We start from the raw sequence: 23,097 nt of genomic DNA, 5'->3' as shown, positions 1-23,097 counted from the left end.
CAGCTCTATGACTATCATCAAGTCATTGAACTACTTCTGACCTCAGTTTCCTCATCTGCAAGATCAGGGCTTTGGAATAGATATTCTTACAACGACTCATAGAGTACCAACTTTACATAGTCCTTACTTCACAATGAATTTTTAAAAAAAAAATAGCTATTTGCCTTCAATGTAGATTTAATTATTAATACCTTGGAAATTATGTATATCTGTAATCATTACCAGTCAATACCATATGCTAGCTTATTCACTGAACAGTAGTTTACAGTTAAGCACTACCATGTACAGAAATAATCTTATCACCAGCCATATTAGATATAGCTATTTTTGGTATCTGACTGATATGTACAATTAATATAAATTTTTCACTTGAGACAGAGGCAGAAGATTCTAATATGAGCAAAGCAGAATCAGGGCAACTCCTGTTTCTGATTCTTCTGTTTGACAGAAACGTTGACATCTGAGAATAACAGAAATCAGGGTAGTATGCCTGTCTTTTTGTGAAAAAGAAATGTTTATGACGACAAGAAAAAAATGGGAAGAATTAAATTTGCTACTTTCATGCTACTGAATAACAAGCAAATAAAATTTTAAAAATAAATAAATAAATAAATAATATAAATAAAATCACTGCTAATAGAGAATGCACAAAACCCAAGAATCTCAAATGAAGCATTGTTATGGCAGGGTGATTGTGTCAGCAAAGGTGAAACTGAATCATAATAAGTGAAACTATTTTCCGGCTATAGACTTTATGGTTTTATTTGGAAAAGAATCCAAAATCAAAAAGAGCTTTCTCTGGTGACTTTCATTTTTAGGTTTGCTTCTTGAATATAATCTACATTTTTTTTTCCACCACTGATTTCTTCCTGTGTCAGTATAATTTGTTCCCAGAATGCTAGCTTCTACCTAAATTTCTTTATGGCTAACATTATGTTTATGTCAAATTCTTATTCTGAGATTTTTGTGCTTATAAAACAGACAAGCTCCCCAAGGCAACACCCTTAAATGTTTCCAAATATGCTAGTTTCAGTGGAATTTTCTTCATTTGGAGATTTTTTTTCTTAATAGAAATGATTTTTAAAGAGAATACTGTATAGAAATAAAAGATAAGCTCACAAAGTTTCAAAAGTCACTATGGGATGGGCATTTGGCCTAGTGGTTAAGACACATGTGTCCCATATTTGCGTGCTTGGGTTTGATACTCAGCTCTACTCCAGCTGGCAATGCAGATACTGGGAGATACCAGTGATAACTCAAGTAATTAAGTTCCTGTCATCCTTATGGGAGACCTGGATTGAGCTCCTGACTTCAGTCTCCAGCCTAGTCCCAGCCCTTGCTGGCACGTGCAGAGTGAACCAGCAGTTGGGAGCAGTCTCTCTATGTTTCTCAGCTTCTCTGTCTCTCCCTCCCTCCCTTCAATACATACATACATACAGTCACTTTATGAAATTCATTTCACATTAAAATAATTGAAATATAAATCATACTTTTCCTTCTATTCCATACTGAACACCATATAGTAAAATATGATTTTAAGACTCAAAAAGAAAAATGGGTATTATTTCAACAAAAGGAAAAAAAAATAACATGATGGGAAGTTTCATTTTAACTTCTGTGTTTGCAACAAGAATCTAATCATAATTACGCTGTCAATTTAGAAAGCATTTCCCTAGTCCTCTCTGGAGTGCTACACTCATCTTGTAAACAGGAAAACCGGGTAAGAGAAATATAAGCAATTTATGCAAACTCATGTATGAAAAATTAGATTTCTGGAAGGCCTGCTGTTTGCTGCCACTTCTCTAGTACTACTTGGCCTCAAATGCACCTACATTAAGGTTTACTTGTTTTTAGTCTTCTGGTGAGGACGGTTTGGTAGTGTGGTTGGATGAATAACCTATGCACTACCATAGTGTCAGATACTCTATTAGATAATTTACATACATTGATCACTTATGATAATAAAATGCAACTAAGTTATGGAAATTCTAGCTAAGACAACAGTCTAGGTACATAGTCTTCTGATAGTTTTCTTCAGAGTATGTTAAGAAACTCTTTAAAGACTTGTCTAAAATTTTATTAACTAGAACCCTCTTTAGGTATATTAGATATTTTATCCTAATTAATACTTACATTAACCATCTTTTGATTGAAAATATATGAAAGATTTTTTTATAGTTTCCAATACATACTTCAGAAAATTAATGAGTAGTTTATAGGGGTGATACTTTCATCAAGGTGGGTTACACTGAAGTCCATTCCAGGATTATGATAATTAAAAATTTTACTTAACTGTGGAACTTCAAACATGCTGTTGCTAGAGAAATTTTCAAAGCAAGTTTTCCCTGGTATGTTTTGACAATGGCTATAGGGAAGGAAATCTCAGCATACAGTTTCCTACTGCAACTTAGCTACACTGGAAGGAATTATATATTTCACAGTTCCTTTCTCTATGTGGTTTTAGGTTAAAATTGGCTGTAACATAAATTTCCCTAATTTTCAAGAATTCAAGCAGTTTTACACCCTGAAGGTAGGTATTGGGTGTTAGTCATTACTAAAGCGCAAACATATTGTCATTTTTCTGCTGGCTTGTTTTGCTGGGAAGGGGGGTATTCAGTACTCGGGCCTGCAACTCATCCATATACCATTGGATCTCTTCTCTAGCTCCTCTGGGTATTGGACCAGGAGTCTTTGAGTCTCCTTGGTGAAGGACACCAACTTCACTGCCGATGATGGAGGCAATGTTCTGGTTTGTGCTCATACATTCCAGTTTGTTTTGTTTTCCCTCACTTCATGTCCAGATTTTCTTCCCAATTGTTGGGTCCCAACTGAGGTAGCTTTGCCAGCTCCTTAACTGAGTAAGATCTAGTCCTTTATTCTGTGGTGATGCTGCTTTCCCAACTGAACGTGAACTGATGCTCATTCATGTCCCAGGGAGGATGTGTGCGTGTGTGTATTTTAGTCCTAGAAGGCTTCCTGATTTGCTCATCAGGATCTAAATTCCCTTACATGAAAAGAATTACAAAGAATAGTTACTATGTACCCAGAAGAGTAGAAAGAACTTGATATATATATGTTACTGGATTCTGAAAAAAGGGTGGGGGTATTATTATCTTCTTATTGATGAGAATAAGATATTCAAAAATATGTCAGCTTCACACAGCTGACTTAAAAGCTTGTTTTTTATAGCATAGCCATATAAATTTTAGGAAACACAATCCTTTTAACGTTGAACACTTACTGGAAAGCTGTAGACACAAGAACCATTGACTCTTGGAGAAACTCCAGATTTATGATAGTAAAGAAACAATAGGAAGACACTTATTCTCCAGGCAGTATACTATTGCAGCGAAGTTTGTATAAATTTATCTAAATCAGTTGCATATAAAGAACAGGGGTTGGAAAACTGATCTATTTGTCAGAATTCCTGACAGTTTGGGATTCAAATCTATTAGAGATCCCGTTCCTGGCCTGCTCTGTTATTTACAGAAATGTTGAGTCTGATTTAGCAATATTACTTACAAAGGAGACTCTAGGTTTTGAGCTAAGCAGTTTGGTTCACTGCCAATTGCTGTCTGTCCAAGCTAATAAAATGTTCATACAAATGGCAAACAGTTTAAAATTGTTCTTGATAAATCTACCTTCAAGAAATTAATACATAACATGAGTCAATAATTGTACCTTAATATAGTTTAAGAAAAATACTTTGGATAATATTTGGGTATGTACAACAAGTCATTTCACCTATAGTTTTGTGGAAGAAGACAGTGTAACCATCAAGGGGATAACATATTTTGGAAGCTGAGTGAAAAAATAATATAGTACAAGTTATGGCCTTTTAATCAGAATAGAGTTATAGGGATAAGGTAATTTTACATGGAGTTTTATTAAACATGAAGTCCTTGATTAAATGAGTCATGGTGGCAAGATAATGTGAGTAAGGTGATTATGAGAGCAAAAAAGGTCTATTGCTTACAAAATTGGAGGAAGTTTTTGGAGGCTACAAATCTAGAAGACATAAATCTACAAAATGAAAGAATATGAAGATTTTTAAAAGTTGTATGATGGGGGCCGGCACTTTGGTGTAGCGGGTAAAGCTGCTGCCTGTGGTGCCGGCATCCCATATGGGAGCCGGTCCAAGTCCCGGCTGCTCCAGTTCCAATCCAGCTCTCTGCTATGGCCTGGGAAGGCAGTGGAAGGTGGCCCAAGTCCTCGGGCCCCTGCACCCACATGGGAGACCTGGAAGAAGCTCCTGGCTCCTGCCTTTGGATCAGCACAGCTCCAGCCATTGCAGCCAACTGGGGAGTGAACCATCAGATGGAAGACCTCTCTCTCTCTGCCTCTCCTCTCTCGATGTAACTCTGACTTCCAAATAAAATAAAAAATTCTTTAAAAAAATAAAAAAATAAGAGTTGTATGATGAAAGCTACTAAAGGCAGATATGTAGTCAAATAGTTTGTAATTTTTGACCTTAGCAACCAAGCCAAGGACTTTTCATTGGAATTTACGTTTTATATTTTCTAAAGGTAACAAGGAATTTATAATAAGATTTAAATTTAATAAATATAAACTTAAATTCCTAATTCAATTCTTCTCTGTCCTGTTTTGCATGATGCTTTAATAACTAAGCCAGATTTTGTGTTTTGCTCCCTGGCAGTCATTACCTAATGAGAAACTAGCAAAATGACACCCACATTTGTTCAAACATGAAACCAAAAGGATTGGTTTAACAATATTCTGGCTTATTCAGCGTGAGCAGAAATTTCCTTCATGGGTGCATGAGTGAATCTTTCTGTTTGCTTACTGCTCAATTTTAAGCGAAAAATTGCTGAAACAAAAAATTTCTGAATGCTTAAACCATATATTCTAATTAATAAAATTTATAAATTTAATCAGTCTCTTAGGAATTCCATTAAATCACGAGTCTTACACATCATGTCTTCTACAGGCTTCTAACATGGCAAAAACACTACAGAACAGAAAAATAAAAGCAAAATGTGTTACTGCTACACTTAATCAATATGCAAGTATTAGTACTGTGACTCTGGTTCTTATTTTAATGTCTATATCTATATTTTAGAAGACTTTTAATAGTTAACTATAGTTTTTTGATAGTAATGGAGCTATTTGGATTATATACTTTATCATGGGTGAGGTTTGGTAGTTTGTAGATTTTGAGCAATTAGTCCATTTCATCTAAACAGATAAATTAACATATACAGAATTGCTCATAGTATTTCTTTGTTGTTCTTAAAAATTTTTATTTAATTTATTTGATAGGGAGAGAGGGAGACAGGGAGAGAGAGAGAGAGAGAGTTCCTATCCTCTGGTTTACTCCTGCAATGGCTAGGGTTGGGAACTCAACCCAACTCTGCTACCTCCCAATGTATGCATTATCAGGAAGCTGGAATTGGAGTAAGAAAACTGTAATATGGGATATGGACATCTTGACCTCTAGGCCAAACACCCACCACCCCTTATTGTTAGTCTTTTATTGCCTATAAGGCTTGTAGTGACATCCCTCTTTCATTCCTGATATTGGTGATTTAAGTTTTCTTTTTTCTCTTTCATCAGTCTTGCCAGAGGTTCATCAATTTTTTTGATTTTTCAAAAAGTTCACAGCTTTTGGATTGAGTGATTTTCCCTATTGCTTTTTTTTGGTTTCAATTTCTCTGATTCGCTCTTTATTAAGTCTATTGATTGTGTTTTTGTTGTTATTTTGCACTTGCTTGAGGTTAGAATTGAGTCTAATGCCACCTTTATCCTTTTCTGATATGAGCATTTAGTGTTATAAATTTTCCTCTAAGCATATAATGTATTTTCACTTTCATTCAGTGCGACATTCCAGGAGACATTCTCTTTTATCTATGGACTAAATGTTCTTTGGATGGGCATTTAGCCTAGTGGTCAAGGTGCCTGCATTCCAAATTGGAGTGCTTGGATTTGAAAATCATTTTTGGCTTCTGACTCTGGCTTCCCGCTGATACATATCCTGAGAAGCAATGGTGATGATTCAAGTAATTGGGTTCCTGCCACCCATACAGGAGATCTGGATTGAGTTTCTGGCTCCTGGCTTGGGTCTTGGCCCAGATCTGACCATCTCAGGCATTTGGAGTTAACCAGTGGATGGGATCTCGATCCCTCTCTCAAATACATAAAATTTAAAATTTTACAAACGGTTAGGCTTTTGGTGTAGCTGTTAAGACACTGCTTGAGGCATCTGCATCCCATATTAGAATGCCTAAGTTCAAATCTCAGCTCTACTCCCAATTCCAGCTTCCTGCTACTATGTACCCTGGGAAGTAGCAGGTAATACCTCAAGTAGTTGGATCTCTACCATCCATGTTGGAGACCTAGACTGAGTTCTTGCTCCTAACTTTGGCCTGGCCTAGCCCAGGATATTAATGGCATTTGGGGGAGTGAACAACTGGATCAGAGCATTCTCTCTCTCTCTCTCTTGTTCTCTCTCTCATAAAACAAAATAAAAAAAAATAAATAAATGAAAAAAATCTTAAAGAAATATGTTCTGTTCCAAAATTTCCAAGTGGTTGAAAATATACTTGTTATCTTTTTGTGGTAAATAGGAAAATGGAGAGAATGTTACTGATATTTTTTTTTAAAGATAAAGAACAATCCTTCCTAAGTAAGGAAGCAAAAAGAAACCATTACTATAAGTGGGTCAGGAAATACAAGTGACTTTTCTTCCAAGAGTTCTTATGGATAAGTAAGTATTTTTAAAAACTGCTTTATATTTTTAAACAATTAAAGCTACAATTTCTCTTCTTCCTCTTTTTTTCTAACCGTATATCTATATCTAAGGCAGTGGATTTTGACGCCTTTAGATTGTGGCCCTCCTAGGACAGATCAACAGATCCCTCGGTTATCTTTATCCTTTGCCCCCCACTTTCCAATGGAAAGATAGCCAAGTGATACCAATAGAATATTACTCTATAAGTATTATTAGGTACAGAAAATCCACAGCATCATTTTATGCAACTATGGATAAATGGAATCACAGCACACTAAGGGGTAAAGCAAGTTATGCACAACAAAAAAATAACAATGATGAAGTCTAAAAATAACATATCATGAAAAGAACAGCAACCAAAAACTACAGGTAACTTAAAAAAAACCCTGACAATGTATGAATACAACATTCCTCTTAAAAGCCATGGAAATACCAAATATCTATAGTGTTTGTGCAATAAGAACATGAGTGTATGGTCATGGTTGCATAGATACTAAGCTTATTGTAAAAACACTGAACTAGAATCGTCAAACTCTCCTAATGCATTACTTTATGATTATTCAACTTATAGGCTTTTATGAGGAGAAACTGGTTATTTTTAAAAAATTTATTTATTTATTTGAAAGGCAGAGTTACAGACAAAAAGAGGGAGAGACAAACAGAGTGTGTGATTTCCATCCACTGATTCACTCCCCAAATGGCTGTAATGGTTGGAACTGGGCCGAACTGATGCCAGGAACCAGGAGCTTCTTCTGGGTCTCCCACATGGGTGCAGGAGCCCAAGCACTTGGGCCATTTTCCACTGTTTCCCCAGGCTGTTAGCAGGGAGCTGCTAACAGCAGGAAGTGGAAAAGCCAGAACTCAAACTGGCACCCACATGGGATGCTGGTGCTGCAGGCAGAGGTTTAATCTACTATACCACAGCACCAGCCCCAGAAATTGATTATTACAAGTAACTGCTAGCTCAGACATAACTTCTTTGTCACTAAAATGTCCTGCCCTCGTATTTTAGTTATTTTGATATGAAAACAATGCAGCTAAGTCAGTCATTAGACACTGACTTTTACAACTGTATATACGTTTACATGTGGTTGATACTACTCAAATTGTTGTCTCTATTAAGTTATCATTGTTTTCAAGGGGAAAAACATTGCAAATGTTCAGATTCCAGGTCCATCACATTACTACTTACTAATCCATGTGCCTCAGCCTCCTAATCTGTAAAACAGAGGTAATACCTGCACCTTTCTTCTAGGGCTCTCATGAGGATTAAACGAGTTAATATTTGTAAAGTACTTAGAATAGTGTCTGTTTCATAATGCTTATTTCCTGGTCAAATTAAAAAAAATGGTTTTTTAACAGCTCACCACCACCCATCCTCACTCAAAAAAAAAAAAAAAAAAAAAAAAACCCTACACAAATTGGACAGAATGGCCAGATGTACTTCTTGGAAATAGAACTAAGTGTTGCAGCTATATCCTAAAAAAACTAAGACAAGGCACACAAATGTTGGAATACTATGAAAAGAATTATACAGATTTTTGAACACCTACTCAAAATCTGTTTTTAATAAACCATCTAAAAATCACATTATTTAGTTTACAAAAGGATACCTGCATCTGCCTGGATCCATAATCAAATTTTACTTGTTCTGGCATCTCAACATATAGTCTTAAAGTAAAAGATTTAGTTTATAGACTTACATTGACAGGAAAGTAAATTGTAATATGCATATCACGTAAGGGAAAAAAGTCCTACAAATTCAGAGATTAAGAACAATGCAAGAACAATGCTGGGGCTGCGCTGTGGCAGCAGATAAAGCTGCTACCTGCACTGCCAGCATCCCATATGGGTGCAGGTTTGAGTCCCAGCTGTTCCACTTCCAACCCAGCTCTCTGCTATGGCCTGGGAAAGCAGTAGAAGAACACCTAAGTCTTTGGTCCCCTGACCTGTGTGGGAGAACCAGAAGAAGCTCCTGGCTCTGGATCGGCGCAGCTCCGGACACTGAGGCCAACTGGAGAGTGAACCAGTGGATGAAAGACCTCTCTCTCTACCTTCCTTCTCTCTCTGTGTAACTCATTCAATTAAATAAATCTTTAAAAAAAAAAAAAAGAATAATGCTATAGGGGCTGGCTCTGTGGCGTAGTAGGTAAAGCCTCTGTCTGCAGTGCCAGCATATCATATGGGTGCTGGTTCGAGTCCCAGCTTCCCCACTTCTGATCCAGCTCCCTGCGAATTGCCTGGAAAAGCAGTGGAAGATGGTCCAAGTGCTTGGCCCCCTGCACCCATATGGGAGACCTGGATGAAGCTCCTGGTTCCTGGCTTTGGATCATTGCAACCATTTGGGAAGTGAACCAGCAGATGGAAGACTCTCTCTCTCTCTCTCTCTGCCTCTATGTAACTCTGCCTTTCAGATAAATAAATAAGTCCTTAAAAACAAACAAAAAAGAACAATGCTACAAATCTTTTTCTAAACACTTTTCTTACTACATTTAAATTTTACACATACATGCATATAGGAAGGCACACACATGTACACACAGACACTGCTGTCTGCCTTTTCCTCATGTGCCCTTAGGTCAGATGAGGGATTTGGCAGACAACAGCTTCCTCTTGATATGGCCAGTAGTCAGAGGCAAAGGCTTGGGAGTATGTAACAGGTGAGAGGGGTATGTAACAGGTGAGAGGGGGCAACAGAGCATGAGGCAGCTAGGAGTACTTCTGACACTCCAATCCAAATAAAGAAAAAGATGTTTCTACAGTTTAGTTTTATGATAGAGCTATAGAATAAATACTAAGAAGTTTATTCAGAGAAACAACTCAAATATAAGTTATTAAATCTTTTACATCTTCTTTACCTATCAGGTGGGGAACTGTTTTCACACCAAGGCCCATTTCTATATTTATAACATAATTTGAGGGACATACAAAATTATTAACCTAAAATTATTAAATTAAAAATTCAATACATATATTGAATTTTAAGTCCTACTTGTGATTGTCTTGGCAGGACCAGACCAAATGATTTCATGTGGCTGGGACATTCCCCAACCGCGTCCCAGCCAGTACACCTTCTACAGTAGTGATAGACTAAAAGTTTTTGACACTCTAAGCATTGAGTACAACTGTTCAAATTACAACTTACGAACATGTAGTCTATGTCTATCAGGGGCTTCAAATAAGATTGTATAGTTCTACTGGAACAACACATTCCCTTTAGCGAAAACTGATTTCTTTGGCTAACAAGATTCTCTGCATCCGCCTGGCCACTGTCTTAGTTTCTCGTCATTCATCTGGGCTGGATTTAACACCTCTGCATTTGACCTCCCAATTGATGCTCAGTACTATAGATATCTAATGGGCCGATTGGATCGATATAGATCCTTAGCTCAAAATTCTTCAATAGCTGTTCATTACTAAAGCAAGAAAGAGCCCAAGCATTTTACCATAAAATCCTTGATCTAACCTCTGCCTATTTCTCCATGCCTATCTACTACCTCTTGCTCATGATTTCTCTCCATTTTTAATGAACTAGCAATTTTGAGCCACATGAAGTCCCTGGAACATACCATATTCTCCCACCTTCGTGGTACATCTTCATTATGTCTTCCTGCTAAAAACATTGCTACTCATCTTTCACTCTTCACTCAACTGCTCCATATACTGCAGCCTTTCATTATTTCCTCTGAAGACGAAGGCCCTCCATCTCTCAGGGTTTTCCTATACTTTCTGTATCCATCCATTATAACAAATAAATTATACTGGGAATCTTAGTGTGTCTTTTTCCTCATATAATAGTAGGTTATGTCTGCCCAGTTTTACTTCTAGCACTGTGCTAGCTCCATGGCTAACATGTAGTAGATACTCATTTTTAAAAGGAATTGCTTATTTCACTAAGCACAATGGTCTCCAGTTGCATCTATTTTGTGTTTTCCCTGATTTGTGGTAACTAATATTCAGAGTCCAAAAAATGCAATGTATGTGAGTGAAATCAACATTCTGACATTTGATTATTATTTATAACCCTTGTCTATAGCTTGAGGTACAACAGTTTTTCTGCTTACTACTTGCTGAACTCTTTATTTAATGGAGGGTTAAGCTTGTGATTATAAAGAAAGTTCGGGGAGCCGGTGCTGTGGAACAGCAGGTTAAAGCCCTGGCCTGAAGCACTGGCATCCCATATGGGTGCTGGTTCTAGTCCTGGCTGCTCCTCTTCTGATCCAGCTCTCTGCTATGGCCTGGGATAGTAGTAGAAGATGGCCCAAGTCCTTGGGTCCCTGTACCCATATGGGAGACCCAGAAGAAGCTCCTGGCTGTGGCTTTGGACTAGCGCAACTATGGCCATTGTGGCCATCTGGGGAGTGAACCAGCGGATGGAAGACCTCTCTCTCTGTCTCTACCACTCTGTGTAACTCTGTCTTTTAAATAAATAAAATAAATCTAAAAAAAAATTAAAGAAAATTCAACATATGTCACTGCAAAAATTAAAAGAAAAATAAGAAAAGGAAGAGGGAGGGTGGAGTGAAATAGTGAGGATATGGTAGGAGGTATCATTATGCTCTTAAAACTGTATATATGAAATATATGAAATTTGTTTCCTTTATATAAATACAAATTTAATAAAAAGAATCATGAATTCTATCTCAAATGCTGAATTTTACAGCTATCTATTTACTGTGCATTATCACATTGATGACTAACCAGCTAATTATCATCTTCCATCAATTTTATGCATATTAAGCTATCTATAATTAAAATCTAACTTGCTATAACATACGAAATCATTGACATATGAATTGAAGAACAGACGAATAATCCATCAGTTTTGAAAAGGACACAAACTCTAAAGTTAGGATCTCTTGTAAAAAAATAAGGCAATAGTATAAAAGTAATTTGAATTTACCTGAAAGGTTCATTTATCAGCCTTCCAACAAAAGTTGCACCAAAGGATTTTTAAGATTTTACTTACATGGTATAGTGTGGTCTCTGGCACAGGCGTGCCCATGATGTCTTGTCTCAGTGCATCCATTTGCAAACTAGGTAGCAATGAATAGTGAGTTGGGCTATTACTCTTATCACCCTTCTTTTTTGACTTCTTCCCTGTGTCTTTTTTGCTGTTTCTCTGAAACATGTACTCTTCTTGAGCAATTTTTTCATTGCTCATATATCGAAGTAGAGAGTTTTCTATATAAAAAGAGATAAATACACCAATGTAAATATGTGAATCTCTCAAACATATTACTGTTTTCCAACGGTGCTAAAAGATTTAATTTCAGAATTTTAACTTGATTTAATTTATAAATTTGTAGGGAAAATACAGATCTTAATTATTTGAGATCACAGGACAATAAGAAATAGAGAGCCTACAGATCATTTTTAAAGTTTTACCTCTGAACCAACTACATAAGAATCTCCTGAGGAACTTGAATTCAGAAGTTCTGAGTGTGTGACTCATAAAGTTTGTAGAAAGAATGGTGAGCATTTGGCCTAGAGATTAAGATGCTGGGTAAGATGCCTACATCTCATAAAGGAGTACCTGTGTTTAACTTCCAGCTCTGGCTCCCAATTTCAGCTTTGTGCTAATTCAGACTCTGAGAGGTACCAGGGATGGCTTAAGTAGTTGGGTTCTTGCCACCCACATGAGAAACCTTGATGGAGTTTGCTGCTCCCAGCTTTGGTCTGGCCCAGCCTCAGCCATTTTAGGCATTTGGTGAGTGAACCAGCAGATGGAAACTCTGTCTCTGTGCCTCTCAATAATAAAAAATATAAAAAGATCCCCGAGGGGAATTCTGCTAAAGCTTGATGACCAACATGCTAGGTAGTACCCTTGAAAAAGTTCAAGTCCACATTATGAACCAACAGTTAGGAAAATTAGTTCATAAAATCTATGCTTAAATCAATAGTCAACAGTTAGTACTTCACATGGCATCCCCCCACCCCAAGATGTCACTATATTATGAAGTCCCAAAAGAGTAAGTCAGAGATGGTATATGATAAACATTTATTTGATTTTCTTGATCTAGTATATAAAACAAATGAGATTAGAAACTGAAGCTTGGAAAATGGAATGAACACACAGATGTAAAGGAATCTGTCAATATTTCTGTATTTATCAACATTTTCAGAAATGCTCACTCCATAAAACATATGTTAAGATTAATGAAGCAAATTTTCATGTTTGCTTATCCATGTGGTTATGAATTCGTGTAGTAATAAAATTAGTTCTGTATAATGGTTAGAAATAAGAAGCAAATGGGTCAAAGATATCATGAAGGAATCTTAGCTTAGGTTCTATGAACACTTTTTTTGTTTTGATTTGTTTTATTTTTCATCTATAAACTTATTGCCCTGTATTTCGAAAGTATAAATAGTAGCATGACTCATTGTGCCCTCCATATATGCACACTTGCTCAATCTCTTTGAGTAGTAAGATTTCTAGTTGCTTTCTTTACTGTTCACCTTAATAGGATAAGTGAACATAAAAACTTACTTTTGGTAGATACTTCAAGAGTAGCCCACCCCTACGTAAGAAGATAACCCTGAACAACAAACAGAACAGAAAAAAAGCAAAGCTGTTTTCTTTCCCATTTATATATAGTTTTCATTAGAGTTACTGGCCCAGTTGCTGTTCGCTTTTACCCATGTACATTAATGTTCATTTGAGGTGTATCAATACAAAAGCAGTGAAGCTGCACTGTGGACCAATGGGAACTGATCACAAACTGTTCCTATTCAGTGCACTTCAGTCTTATATGCAGTTTCACACTTCTGACCTTGTTTTACCAATATTAAATTTCAAGTAACAATCAGATAATCATTTTTCACATTGCATTTATCTACCCTGAATCCTTTAGAAGGCATTCAGAGAAGATATCATCATAGTCAAACATTAGTCTGACTTGGTTTGGTTATACAATAAAGTCAATAATAGAATAAGTTATCTACTGAAGCCATACAATCTTATTTAAAAAAAAATTAAATTTGCTTGTTCAAACAACCCTGCCTACACTGAAATTCTAGAACACTTACCTCTTCTACTATCTCTCTTCATCTTATTTGGATCTTCATAGTCCCCCACCCAATTATATTCCACTGGCATAGATATAGGTCGTAGCTTGCCTAAACACAGAGAACAAAGTTCACATCACATTGTTTTTCTTCCCCAAGTCTGCTCAAACTTATACTAGTTTTTAGCTAGAGTCTACAAAACACACTTACTCTTATGCAACATTATAGTTGGCATTTGTGTGGATGAAGAAGAAAATGTGTGTTTTGAGCCAGAAGGTGAAACTGCCTGTGGCAACTGGCCAGGTGTTAATATAATGTTAAGGTACTTGGTTACATCTAATGAAGAATAGTCCTAGTTTCCTCTCTTAGGAACCCCAGACTTTACAAGTATGATTCTTTACAGACAGGATCCTGATTTCAGTGATTCTACTTGATTTTCAGTAACTTTATCTCTGTCTTATTCTCCCATGCCCAATCATTTATACTTTGATAGACAGCCTCCAAGATGGTGGTGACCCCTTGTGTTTAACCTATCAGGATATCAACCTACTGTTTTATGTTGTAATACCACAAGTATAACATCTTATTTACTGTTTCCTAACTCCTACCACGATACTCAGCAACACGGCTAGATTCTCTTTCATGGCCTATAGCTGGGTCTACCCTAAGTATTACTTTTGCCACAGTGAGCATGTCTAGTTTACACATCCAAGAAATCACTCATTTGGCCTGTCTCATTTCTCTCTGGGTTTGTATTCTTAGTAAATAGCAGTTTTTTATTTTAGCAAGAACTCATGGCAAAGACTTCAAATATAACTTTTAGGTTAGGCTGTAGTGGATTTCTTTGTTCAACTTGAAATTCCAGAAGCATTAAACAGCCAAAGAAAATCATTCAAAAGTGTTATAGAGGATACCACAAAGCGTGGCATGAGACAGTTGCTTAAGAAATTTTGAATGAATGAAAAGCAGAGATTCACACAAAATTGGATCATAAAAATCATTATGATTATGGTAATCATGATACTAGTATAAACATAGATTATTTACCATGTGCCACATACTGACTACTAAGAGTTTAATAAGTATCAAATTGCTTAATCTTTATATGATACATATACTATCATTATGCTAATTTTATCAGATGAGAGAACTGAGGTTATATACTTGTTCCAGGACATACAGCTGGTAAGTGTGTAGTATCAGGATTCAAATCCAGGCACTCAAATATCACTTCCGTCATAATTCTAGATGACTTTAATATTCACTCTCTGATATTCTGGTCTCTCAATTTCTTGAGTTTCCCTCTTCCATGTATTCCTGTGGTCAAATGTTTAATCTTGTTATTTGAAAAGGCTGCAAACCCTCCAAATATTTCACTTTACAATTACCACCTTTTCTATTTCTAGCACACTCCCTCCAGCATTCTAAGTTAAACAATCCTGCCTCCTTTAATCCACCAATTTTACCACTTTTCAGTATCTCTCAGTCACCAGAAGAGAGGCCTCTCTCCACTTCCCTTCTTGCCAAGTTCAGTTTTACAAAAAATCATTATAATTACTTCATGCATTAAAAAAAGTTGTTAGGAGACTTCTAATTTTGTTCTCATGGAAACTGTATTAACTTTATGGCTTCTTATTATGTAAACTGACACAGTTTACTATGTTTTGCTATGCTATTTAAACGTAAATGATGAACTAAGAATGATAAAACCACTAATGAGCTAAGCAATGTAGTATTTACTTAAGAGCTTCCTTTCATACTATATAAATGACTTCATAAATGATGACCATAATTCTCACGGAACATATTTCTGCTTCTTTATGCAGAAATGATTTGGCTGAAATGAGCCAGGTCAATATTGTGCCAATCAAGGGAGGGGAAAGGGATTGAAAAAGTCCCTTTTTGTCATTACTATTTAACTCTGTTGCGAAAGTAGTCCTTCAGATTTTTATTTCTATAAATGCTATATTTTCAAAATATTCACAACTTATTTCTTTGTGTTTAGTTTTAAAACTCTACTTCAGTATCATCTTATAGTAATTTTTATTCCTTTAAAGATAAAGTATTTATTAAATGTAGATTAATACATTGTTCATTTATTAGCTGAAGTAATTAAGCTCTAGCACTGTTTCAACATATCACCAAGAAAATCTTTTGAAAAGTGAAAGACCCAATACATATGCAGCTAATTTTTTACTTGCTGCATATATTTTTATATATATATATATACACACATATATACACACATATATATCCATATAAACTAGCTTGAAACTTTTCCAGGAATCAGTTGGTTTTTTGGAATCAAATATATGTGTACAAAAACAAGAAAAACACACTTATTCAGAATATGAAGTATAATTGAATTTGTTTTATTTTAGATCATCTCTGAAACTCTAATGGAGGTAAGTCGTTGGAGCATGTAATTAAGCCCTTGATGTCGATGGTTATATCATTAACCATAAGAAGAATTTTGCAGAAGATTTTAACACTGATTTTCCCAGAGATGATTTTTAAAACAGAATTACACTGCATACTATTAATATAAAATTGCAGGAAAACTGGTGAGTTTGAACAAATCTGATATTTAAAAAAATTAAGTAAAATTTACTTTATGAGAACATCAAAGTTTTGCTTTTATTTATTATAAAACTATAAATTTAGCCATGCAAACAAAAATAAGTATTTTAAAAAGAAGTTCTTATTAGCTTAGGTATAACAAATAATGTTGCTTATAAGTATTATTTCTTTTATAAACTTTTTATTATGCTAAAATACTGAAACAGTATTCTTTAGAAATAGCAGTATTTGGCAGGTCAAAAAATAGACCATGACAAATTATTTCTAATTCCAAATACACAGATCATTCGTTTCAACTTGTAAACATATATGCTACTATATGTATATATTAGCATTTTAACTTCACAATGACAGCAAAGTTCCAATAAAAAAAAACTTTATGGTTTGATGCTCTAGTGATATCCATAAAGAACAACACCTTAAAATGAGACTTCTACAAGCATAATTAGATTTAAATACATATATACTATTTTTGATAACATAAATTACCAGTATTTTACACTCTTTAATACAAATTAATTGACTTAAATATATCTGACCCCTTCTATGTAAAAATATATAAACTAATTATAAATCTTTGGCTTTATCTGATTAACCTGGAAAATTTTAAGATGTGTTTTTTACACAGTAATACTTAAATTACTTTTCAAGGTAGTAAGACTAAAATTACTAATTCATGATAAAAATTAATAATAACTAATTTAAGAAAAACGCAGATTATAGTCTCTCTATATTTTTTTGCTGACCACTTCATCTTATAGTAATTTTTATTCTACTAAGCATAAAGCATTTATTAATGTAGATTTATTTGGCACTCTATCATAAGCCTTGTGACATCTGTATACTAGTGTCTTAGTATAACTATTCTTTTGTTATATAGCTTTTCATGTTTGCTATACACCTGAAACTTTCTAACTGGCATCTCCATAGAGTCAAGAATTGTATGCTACATCTCTTATTATATTCTAATAAATGCAATTATGGTGAAAGATAAATGATTCTGGATTTTTTATGAACTTTATTCTAAAATTGATGGCATGTAGTTTTAAAATTAGGAATTTCATCTGCAATTAAATACAAATGGAATATGCAATACAGTTTTAAAGCACAGATGATGATGGAGTGTTTTATAATGAAGTATTTACATTAGTACATTTTAATATGAGAATTGCTGTTTCAATATTAGTATACAGAATTGCTTAAAAATAAGCTAATTTAACCTGAGTAATAAAGCATTTACGGTGACATAACTTTGGTAGAGTTGACTACTTACACTTGGGACTCTCATGGTTTTATCCTAATGACTTTGGTATATATGATGCTTACTACATTGTATGGTATCTGTTTGCTTATAGATTTTTTTCCCCTACTTCTTGGCAGGAATTAGGTGTTACATTTCTTTGTTATGACTGTCTATAGAAAAAGCAGGTGCAGAGCAGGTATTCATTAACGTTTTGTTGAATGAACAAAAAGATGCTAGACATTAGGGAGATCTCAAATAATTAGGTTGTTCATTGGATTCTATTCACTCTGACCTACTCAATGGCTCCTGACTTTGGCCTGGCCTAACCTGTCATTGAGGCCATTTGGGGAGCGAAACAAAAGATGGAAGATCTCTCTCTCTCTCACTCAACCATCCTCCCCTCGTCTCTCTCCTTCTTTCTCTGTAACTCTGCGTTTAAAATAATCAATCTTGAAAAAATAAACTTTCTCAACCCACAAACCCCAACCCAACTACCACCTTGTCTCTTTGTCCCTTCCTTACAAAAAAACTCCTAGAAAGCATCTGAATGCTTTCATCTTCTAATTTATTTCTTCCTTCTCTATCCCGAACCTTCTCCAATTAAGCTCTTGGTCTTACTACATCAAAACTGCTATTGTCAAGGTCTCTAAGGCCTCTATGTTGTTAACTCCAATAGGCAGTTCTTAGAGTGCTTGACTTTTCTGATTTATCTTCAGCATTTGACACAGATAAACTCCCCTCTTTTTGAAACACTGTCTCCACCCAGAACCCAGGACTGTCCTCTTGTGGTTTTCCTCTCCTCTTCTCTTCCTAAATTAACATGTAACCTCCAGAGCCAAGCAAAAAATGAAATGTCATTTCCTTAGGAAAAGTGCTTAACCTCTTATTTTAGGCCAGATTTCTTTGTGCTCATTTCCTCTTGAAGTTCTGCATTTATGGTAACTGTAGCCAATAAATGTCATGAAATCAGTTGCCTGAATTCTGTCACCCTTCTAGAATGTAAATTTCACGATGGAATAAACATTTCTGCTTTCTGTAGTATCTCCAGCCCTTAAAACAGTGCTTTAAACACCATAAACTGCTTAATATTTGTAACTGATTGCTTGCTGAGAAGTAAATGTGGGACTTTCCTCACACAGTAGACCAAAAAGAATCTAAGACCACTAGTTTCTATTTTCACAGATTCCTCACCTTCTTTCATCACCTTTCCTTCTAATGCACTATATCATACTGACCAGCCCTGATCATTTTTCTAACAAACTGAACCCTAGAGAAGTGTTTGGTAATCAAGTCAGGGCTAGAAGACCTATCTCCTGATTTTTAACCTAGAAACAGGTCCATAGTAAGCTACCCAAATCTACTACAACATTACTTTTAAAAAACTCTCTAAAATCATACTAAAATCAATAATTTTCAAGATAATGAACAATACCTGAGAAGCAATCTTTTCTCTTATAGTTGCCAAAAGTTAGAAAAAAGAAAAAAGAAAACGTGCAAGGGCCAGTGTCATGGCATAGTGGCTAAAGCTGCCACCTATGATGCCAGCATCCCCTATGGGTGCCAGTTTGAGGCCTGGCTGTTCTACTTCTGACACAACTTCCTGCTAATGCACCTGGGAAAGCAGCTGGAGATGGTCCGAGTACTTGGGCCCCTGTACCCATGTGGGACACCCAGAAGAAGCTCCCGGCTCCTGCCTTGGTCTGGCCCAGGCCATTGTGATGATTTGAGGAGTGAACCAGTAGATGGAAGATATTTCTCTCTCTCTTTCCCCTCCCCCTATATTCCGCTCCTTCCCCCTCTCTCTGTAAATACCTTTCAAAAAATAGAAAAGACTTCAGAAAAATCTATCTAAGCCTGACATACCATTTAGTACTCACAAAATACCTTTCTCAAGAGTCCGAGAAAAATTTTACACATACACACATCTATGCTGAATATTTTAGCCAGTATTTTAATGAAAATAAGTAAAGAATAATTTAAGCTATAAGTGTGCCACATACACCCATCAAACACCTCACATACCAGACTGAAAAATTACTTTCAGATGGTTGACTTGACTGTGTTTCTAGTAAAACAGCTTGAGATTATTTTAGCAGAGTATCACACATTTAAAGAGGAAGTAAAACTGAATGAAATAGAAAGTTAGTAATTTTTTAAGCCTAATGGCAACATATTTGGATTTAATAAAATAAGCAAGAATGGGGACTTTGATTTTAGGGGCCATTTTTTTCTTTTACAATTTTAGATAAAAGAGTTTGGAAAAATGACTTATAAACATGTCAATTTGATTATTATTTAAGCATTAGCTTTAATGACTTATAAATAATACAATCAAATATAACCTTCAAATTGATTATTAACTTGAAATCTGTTTAATTCCATTAATGGAGAATAACACCAAAGAAAATCTCAGTTTCAAGAATAAGCAACATCTTGGCTGGTGTGGGGAGCAACTCGGACTAGACTAAGTTACTGGAATTAAGACTTATTCTATGCATCTACTCTCCCACAATATGGCACTGGGAGAGGAGTAAACAACTTCTACGCAGCTGCCTCTCGCCAACTTGAATGAGCTGCAGGAGCTGATCCTGCTTCTGATTGGAGGAGAGCAGCGTACTCGGCGTGTGGGTAGCAGAGTTGGGATTGGTGGAAGAGGACTATAAAGGAGGAGAGAGACAACATGCACCAGGAACATCTAAGGGGAACACCTGAGAGAACACCTGAGCAGCCCCTGAGAGAGCCAGCCGGCGGTGTGCCGCTCCCCCGCGGAAGTGGGGAAAGTGGCAGGGGGCACCGCCCTTCCACGGAGGTGGAAGGATCAGCAGCCAACCCGGGAAGAACCAGCAGCAAACCCGGGAAGGGCCGAGCAGACAAAAGAACAGCGCAGGGTCCTGTGTCATTCCTCCACGAAGAGGGGGAGCGACAGGCTGGGTATTTTCCTATTGTTTTTCTAAAAGTTATCTATACTTTAAATGGAAGTAACATAAAAAGAACTGTTGAAGAAGAAAATACCAAACTGCATAAAAATTATATGGCTTGTTTAGCATTTGATTTCAAGGCTATATTGTGAAACAAATCACCAAGAGAAAGAACAAGCTATGCACACTAGAATTCATAAAGATAAATTTTTCTTGGTTGAAATGCTGCCACTGCACACAAGCATGTAGACAGAATGATGAAACATTCACATGGCTTCAATACTAGTATTGTAAGTGCAAAGGAATTCTGGGGCCTTCTCTGAAGACCCTGGTGGGTATAAAATGATCTAAGCTAAAATACTTAGACCCTTTACTGTGCTTAGCACTAACACAGATGTAGACAAGAAAGGTGATGCAGGTATGCAAATACCATTTGGCTAAAAGCAGCAGTTATCAAGGTAATTGAAATTAAAACAATCTATTAAAAAACTTACTAAAGGTATATTGGAAATCCTATCAACAAACGGAAGTCACATTTTCTCATGAAAAGTGAAAAAGACAATGATAGATTATCAACTGAAGATTCTCATTTGAAAATTGACATTTTTAAATAACTTTACAATGACTTTCACATAATTTTTTTCTTTGGGAAAATACTCATCAGTGAAGCTAGCAGAAAAGTAGATATGAAAAATTCAAGAGAAAACAAAGTTAATTTCTTAGGATTTCACAGTTAGTGTTAGAGTCAGTCCATGAATATAGACTATCATGGTGTTCTTTTCACTGCATCAACTTTCCTGCTATAGTGATGAATCATTTCAGAATACTGCAAAATTATGGATTATGCAAAAACCCAACAGATTTTCCTCATCAATATAATTTAATGACATGATTACTGCTTTTTGTTTAAGCTTCCTCCCAGTTTGTGACTCTTAGACAAAATTTGTAAGGCTATGTGAATAACTAATGGAAGATTAAAGCACAAACTGTAGGTGCAGCTTTCTGTATGAAGTCCAATGCCTTAACAATAATGGAAAATAAACTGTTTTGACATGCTGCGTTACTTATAAAAACAGTTTTATGCTGTTACATGTAAACTATTAAGTGGCTGTATATTATTTCAATTATTTGCTAAATGTCTCCATTAAAATAATTAGCATATAATTATTATAGTCATTTCTTTAACAATACCAGATATAACACTTGACAGTTTCTATCCTTAGGGATCTATTTCTTCTATGATTTCTGGCAAACTGCTTTGCAGTGATTTCAGTGATTACACAAGTAGCTTAGAGTACAGAACACCATGCACTGATATTTCCAGTTAGTTTCTATTTCCTAAGTCTGCACTTTTATCACAAATAATATTTATTCTAGGAAATAGTTTACATCTGTTTTTCCTGGGAGATAAAAATGAGAAATCAAACTGTCATTCAAGAAGCCAACTGCTAGCCAGGCTTCAAATTTTAAATGTTTTTCCAAATGCTTATCTGTAAAAAAGCTGCTTGGAACCTAAAACACAGAAATTTTATCACTGGTATTTAGTTTTATAAGAGGAGCAGCAGAATTCTATTTCAGTATTTTCAAAACATATTCTATCAAACGTTAGTTCCATTGGGAAGTTAGTAATTAGTGTGTGACAAAAAGAAAAAGAAGATTCAAAGAAAAAGATTCAATGTATAAATAACTTTGGAAAAAAAAGTCAAGGGAAATTCAACAAGACTTTCAATGCTGTTAGTATGCTAATGTGCATTTATAAATCTCCAAGGAGGGGGATAAAGTGCAAAGTTTCCCAATCTTATTTAAACATATAACCTTCTTTTACAGACTCTGAGAACCAGTGATCTGAACAGCATACTTAGGAAAATGCTAGATTACTTAAATCATATTGTGATTTGAAAGCTAACACTAACATCTCTATTTAAAATTTACATAGCTGCCAATCTTGACATTTTCCTTAATAAGGGAAAATACACTCTGATTTCTTTTTTTTCCTCCCAAAGAAACCTTTCATTTGAGGAATACAAACTTCACGTATTTCATTAGTACAACTTTAGGAACATAGTGACACTTTGATTTCAACTAGTGACACATGTATCACTTCCTACATCAGGAGATGCCATGATAAGGTTTTCTGTTGTAGAGTAAGGTAATCCCAGACACAATCTTCTGCCCAGATAACCCACTGTGAATAAATGCAGATATATCTTTCCCAGGGAATGAATTCCCAGGTTCTTTGGATTAAAAATATGGCAATTTGCTGTTTGTCATATAAGGCCTTTGGCTTTGACTTTCTAGTCTGTGCTTCTGTATTCAATTTATCATAAATGGCTTCTTAAGTTAACCAGGGCTTCTCAACAGAAACATTTGACATTATGAGCCAGATCTTTTTTCTTTTACTGAGGGTTCTCTTGTGTACTGCAGTATGTTTAATAGCATCCTCAGTATTTCCACTGATGTCAGTAGCCAGTTGCCCAATCCTTATGACTGTGGCAATAAAAACATCCCCAGAAGAGTCACTGACTTAGGCTGCTTCTATTCTTGACTCTCATTCTGTCTATAATAGGGAGCATTATTTCACCTAGTTCATATCTTTCTGT

The 23,097-nt window shown here is 35.6% G+C and overlaps 1 protein-coding gene across 7 annotated transcripts in view; it reads right to left on the bottom strand.

Moving 5' to 3' along the window:
* CNKSR2 (connector enhancer of kinase suppressor of Ras 2) overlaps positions 1–23,097 on the bottom strand; it is a 315,289-nt gene that overhangs the window by 74,944 nt on the left and 217,248 nt on the right. For 4 of the 7 annotated variants that reach the window (XM_002719953.5, XM_051827000.2, XM_070067188.1 and 1 more), the window contains 2 exons: positions 13,778–13,867; positions 11,718–11,932 (listed from right to left, as the gene is read on the bottom strand). In XM_002719953.5, the coding sequence (XP_002719999.1) occupies positions 11,718–11,932; positions 13,778–13,867 (305 nt within the window). The remainder of the gene's footprint in view (positions 1–11,717; positions 11,933–13,777; positions 13,868–23,097) is intronic. The other 3 variants (XM_002719954.5, XM_070067189.1, XM_051826999.2) reach the window with 1 other exon arrangement.

This window comes from Oryctolagus cuniculus, chromosome X, assembly GCF_964237555.1.
Source record: "Oryctolagus cuniculus chromosome X, mOryCun1.1, whole genome shotgun sequence".
In the NCBI taxonomy this organism is placed as follows: domain Eukaryota; kingdom Metazoa; phylum Chordata; class Mammalia; order Lagomorpha; family Leporidae; genus Oryctolagus; species Oryctolagus cuniculus.
This window is presented reverse-complemented; position numbering and strand designations above follow the sequence as displayed.